The sequence below is a fragment of the Eupeodes corollae genome, chromosome 1 (genome assembly GCF_945859685.1).
Source record: "Eupeodes corollae chromosome 1, idEupCoro1.1, whole genome shotgun sequence".
Lineage (NCBI taxonomy): Eukaryota > Metazoa > Arthropoda > Insecta > Diptera > Syrphidae > Eupeodes > Eupeodes corollae.
This window is the reverse complement of record NC_079147.1, coordinates 19694658-19700037: the sequence shown is the minus strand read 5'-3', so window position 1 is coordinate 19700037 and position 5380 is coordinate 19694658. Positions and strand designations below refer to the sequence as shown.

Below are 5380 nucleotides of genomic sequence, written 5' to 3'. Positions count from 1 at the left end.
CAGAAAAAGTCTTCTTGACCAAAAATTCAGCTTGAACGGCTATAACCAATGTAAAGAACATGTTTTGACGAGCATAACTTTCTTCTTTGTGCGTTAGACTGTATGCGGCTGGAGCTCCGCAGGTTACTTACTTTGATTCAGAACTACAAATCCTTTTTAGAGAACTTTAACTGAGCTTGGAAAAAAACTATTTCATCTTTCCCGGTGATTTGAACGCAAAACATGAAGACTGGGGAAATCAACATAGTAATCCCAGAGGTAACCACCTTTTTAATTTGGTGAATCTTTACAGCGTTGAATATGGCGTCGACCTGCTGGCTACTGAAAAGCCATCTTATCATCTGGATCTTTTGCTGTACGACTCAAGACTGACAGTTACAGACAAAGTGGGTAATCATCCTCAAAACTGCTTATAGACAGTCGAGTACGACAGTGATAACTGCGGACTGGCTGCTGTAATGCAGATTCGAAACGAACACGTGGAGTTGGAGGAATACGTTGCAAGGCACTGTTACAATTACAGTAAGATGCGTTGGCCTGTTTTCAACAACGCCTTAGCGAGGGAACTTCGTTCGAGTGACATAGCCCCACCAAACAATAGAAACCTGACAAATACAGAAATTGACCAACATTTACAACAGATGGACGAAACAATAAAACGAACGATTGAACGTACAATACCAAAGTACAAAGAACGGGACCAAATTGACGCTTACAGAAACCCGACTATTGACGCACTACGTAGGCACAAGAGTGGCTTACTGACGAGACTCAAAAACTTCTACAGACAACTTCCAGACCCACATGACTTGGAAGTTAGGACACTGAAGTCGACAGTAAAAAATGTCAATCTATTGATTAAGGAGAACAACAGGTTATCAATTACCAAGTTCTGGGACTGCAAGATCCGGTCAAATAATTCCAGTGACCCAAGTATGTTCCCTAAAATAAGATATTCAGGAAAAAGAACGATTATGACCTTCCGTATCTGAAACTCTAAAGAACTGAAGAGAACACAGACGTACTGAGGACAGCGCAAATAGATCCAGAAGAAGCCATCTTTAACGATGACTTTTTTTATAGTTGAAGATCTGAAGGAAAAAGTGGAGGCGGTGGGAGCTGCTTTCCAGCAAGTCTACAAGGTGAATGTTAGCTTTCGCCCCAACCATGACCTGGAAAACAGAGCCCTACTTAATCACTTTTACCTTCGAAATGATATCACACAATGGCGATCTGAGGACCGCGGTTTCATGCGGTTCAATGACGATTCCTTGGCAAATGCCATAGGGCCAGCAAACGGGACCAAGTCCGTTGTTAGTGACGAAGGTTGAGCTTCAGCTCATCTTCAATTCAATAAAAAACAAAAAGTCAGCAGGCGTCGATGGTATATTCAACGTTGTACTATAAGACATTTACTGACGGAAGCAATTGACATTTACACCACACTCTTCAACAATGCACTGAATAATGTATATAATCCAGTGCATTGGAAGATCCCTGTGGTTCATCCTCTCCCGAAAAAGGGAAAGGACAACTCCAACCCGTCAAATCTTCGGTCGATAAGTCTACTTCCGAGCATCAGCAACGTTTTCGAAAAGATCTGACTAAGTGGGACAACAAAATAATTCGGGATAAACAGTTCGGGTTCAAGGCGGGTCATGACACAATTCATGCTGCGTCTAAACTCGTTTCTGATATCCAATCGAATAAATCAAAACAACAATGCACAGGTGCTGTTCTGGTTGATTTGGAGTATGGTTAGAGGGTCTTTACCTAAAACTGAGCAGGCTTGGAATAAGTAAGCCATTGTTGTATATTGTATGATATGCTTCACGGTAGAAAGTTTGTTTTCAAAAGTGGCAATGTAACATCCTTAATTAAAAATGGTCTTCAACAGGGAGCGGTAAATTAGCCGATTTTCTTCAGCATTTACACCAGCGATCTGATAGGTAGTCTTTCAAAGGCAATTGCGTACGCCGACGATCTAATTGCGTACAGAACGGCCCGAAAGGTTGGCGTTATTAGAATTCTCTTGCAGAGTGATTTCGACAAGATTCAGCGATATTGCGAAGACTCAAAACTGAAAATAAATGTCCAGAAGCTGGAGACAATTCTGTTCCGGACTCCGTTGGCTAGGGCCACGAGGGATACGTGCAAGAATTGGCGCAAGATGCTCATCGTTGATCTTTACGGGCAGCGATTATAGCACAGTTAGATAAACAATATTTTTAGTTTTACCATTTTGAGCATGAATAAATAGACAGTTAAGTGTACCGACTCTGAAATAAGCAACATAAAGTTGGCAATGTGAAACTCATGATTCTTGCAAATTGACACAACAAACGTGAAGTGTTTGCCCTTGGGCCTTATTTATGAACATCGCAAATGATAAACGCACAGGATATTGTAATCTTTTGAATTCAAATGGAAGGTCAGTTGGAATCATAGGGATACGCGGTATCAAACACACTTCTCCCTTTGATTTACCAGTTAAGATTGTATAGCTTCGCTCAAATTTGGCAATGACTTTTTTACTGCCAATCTGGTGCCATTATTTCGTGGACTAATATTTCGCAATAATATAATGAAAGAACCGATTTTCAGATTCAAGCAATGCAGTGGTGGACCAGCCGGTTCCAATTGAATTTCAAAATTCATTGCCTCCTCATCTTGATTCATAATACTGTCAATTGATTTATAGGTCGTGACTACACCTGTCAGTTTCACTTGAATTTGAAAATTAATGGCATTGATATGAAAGTTTTTCTGTGCTAAAATGGTGCGTTCTCTCAACCAATCATGATTTCTGTAGTTCTGAAGAATATTCGGAAAAACACCTTCAATCAACTCATTTATAAATTTCGCTATTGTACAAAAATTGTTCGGTAAAGTGATCAATCCGTTGGTACTGTCGATTGCTATTTTGCCATCACCAATTTCTAACAATTGTTTTGATAACTCATGGCCAGTTGCATCATTAAGTTCTGTGTCAATATTCGTACATATCTTCAAGAAACTGATCATGCCTTAAATCTAGGAAGAAATCCTTTAGATTTGTAAAGCTTTTTCCAAAACACAACTGGCAAGAATTCAGGGCGTTGTACTCACATGCAAATAGGATATTCAAACAAATGTGTTACATAAAAAAGGCAGCTTTTGAGAGAAGAAATATAGAGGCCATCAATAGTGCACGTTGTTCAACCGATTTCTAGAGAGCTGTGAAAAACGTTAATGGTGGAAGAAATATCATCACATCATCACAGTTCTGTGCGGCAAACGCCGTGTATACACGTACTGCTTAAAGAATTAATCTAAGTCAACTGTGTCAACTTAAAGACTTTCATTTGACGTTAATACGTGCCTACCTCTCTTTACGGGGTAAGTGTGACATTTATACTTAAAAAAAAAGAGACAAACACATAACAAAACAACTAAACAACTGCGACAAAACCATGGACGGGGGTACAGATCCCCCTAGAAAAAACTGGTTTAAAGGGCTACCTCCTGAGGTAATCCTTGACCAGAATCAAAACTCCAACAAAAAACCCAAGCGAAAGCGCCCAAGCGACGACTTTCCCGAACCCCCAGTCATAAATAATGACAATAACATCCCAAGATTTATAGTTGTGACAGGTCTGGAAAAAACAGGTGAAAATATTCGTTCTCTTTCATCGTATAACCCCATCCAAATCAATAGAGGTCTTGAATTTATCTCTAAAGATATCTTGGAGGTTAAAGCCATGAGATCTGGAGATCTTCTCCTTAAAGTGCTTAATGTTGAGACTGCCAATAAATTCCTAAAAGCCAAACTCGTGGATTCTATTCCAGTAAAAGTCACAAACCACCTTAGCCTGAACTCTATTCAAGGAAGAATATACTCCAAACATATTGTAGATATCAGCGAAGAAGAGTTATTGTCTGAATTGAAAAAATTCAAGGTAATTGATGTCAAGAAAATGATGAGAAAGCAAGACGATTCATTGGTGGCAACCGGTGCAGCTATCTTGACTTTCGACTTGATTCGGCGACCCAACGAAGTGAAAATTGGATGGGTTAATTGCAAAGTAGACGAATATATACCCAACCCCATGAGATGCATATCTTGCCAAAAACTTGGACACACCAAGAATAGGTGCACAGGTGCTCCATTGTGCAAAAACTGCTGTCTTCCACCACCGCACGATAGTTGCACACGTGTTTTTTGTCTCAATTGCAACACAGAAGGCCACACTCCAAGTGATCCCGCCTGCCCTTCCTTTCTCCGATATAAATCCGTCAACAAAATCAAAATTGATCGCCGGTGTACCGTACGGGATGCTTGGCAGATATTCAATGACAACCCTTCAATACATCAGCTCCCCGCTCCAAAGAATCGTAATTTTGGCAGCTCCACAATGGCAGACATAATAAAAACACGCATAGAAAAAACTAAACAACAACATGCACTTAACAACAAATTGAAAAATACCACTGCATCTCCTCCTACTAATGAACTATTACGTTCACAAAAACAACCTCTAAATATTACAAAAGAACAAGAAAAAATTATCAATATTCCAAAACAAACTACTGAAAATAACTATAACTATTCATCTACTACACAAAATAAAAATACAAAACTAATTACAAAATATAATTTAACACAAAACAAAGAAACTGCATCATCATTAACTTCAATCGTACTAAGCAATGACAACGAAACGTCAAACGACAGAATTAATCTGTCTCTTTCACCAATTTCGGACTCCGAAAATGATGCTGAAATGGAAGCTGGTGGCTCTGAGATACCATCTCAGTCATCTGTAACCTCTCCTGCATCAAAACAAACTCTCTTAAATAAATCATATGACAGAACTCTCTTAGATCACGAAACCATAAACACTCCAAATACATTAATTACATCCACAAACCATAATCCATCACAATGACAAAATTCACTATGAATTTACGCATCCTCCAATGGAACATACAAGGCTATTGCAACAACAAACACACTCTTGAGCGACTTATCGCTAAATATAAGCCAGACATTATAGCACTGCAAGAAACTCACATTATTTCAAAAAATTTACATTTATTTAATATGAAAAACTACAAATCCTATCATTTCAATAAAGATTATCATTATAGTAAGGCAGGTATAGGTTTTCTCGTTAGAGAAAATATTCCAGTAAAGTCGCACATTACGTCCTCATCAGCTTTGCTTCATCATACCATTGAAATTCCAGATAGAACACCCATTAAAATTACAAACATTTACAAAGAACATGATATACAAATAAATTCAAATATTTTAGATTCAATTCCTAGAATTAATGATGGATGTCATCATTTTGTACTGGGAGATATAAATGCCCACAACTCTTTATGGGGCTCAGAT

At 38.6% G+C, this 5380-nt stretch overlaps 1 protein-coding gene across 1 annotated transcript; it reads left to right on the top strand.

Moving 5' to 3' along the window:
* Nucleotides 1–3452: 3452 nt before the first annotated feature.
* Nucleotides 3453–4928, top strand: LOC129948925 (uncharacterized). Its single transcript, XM_056060110.1, has 2 exons — nucleotides 3453–4500; nucleotides 4654–4928. Exons 1-2 carry the CDS (start codon nucleotides 3453–3455, stop codon nucleotides 4926–4928), a joined length of 1323 nt encoding a protein of 440 aa, XP_055916085.1.
* Nucleotides 4929–5380: the final 452 nt, after the last annotated feature.

Excerpts from the sequence above, each read along its gene's own strand:
- LOC129948925 (XM_056060110.1), top strand. The coding sequence starts at position 3,453 with ATGGACGGGGGTACAGATCCCCCTAGAAAAAACTGGTTTAAAGGGCTA. Across the intron at positions 4,501-4,653 it reads TCCTACTAATGAACTATTAC|AAACTGCATCATCATTAACT; the intron begins GTTCACAAAAAC and ends CACAAAACAAAG.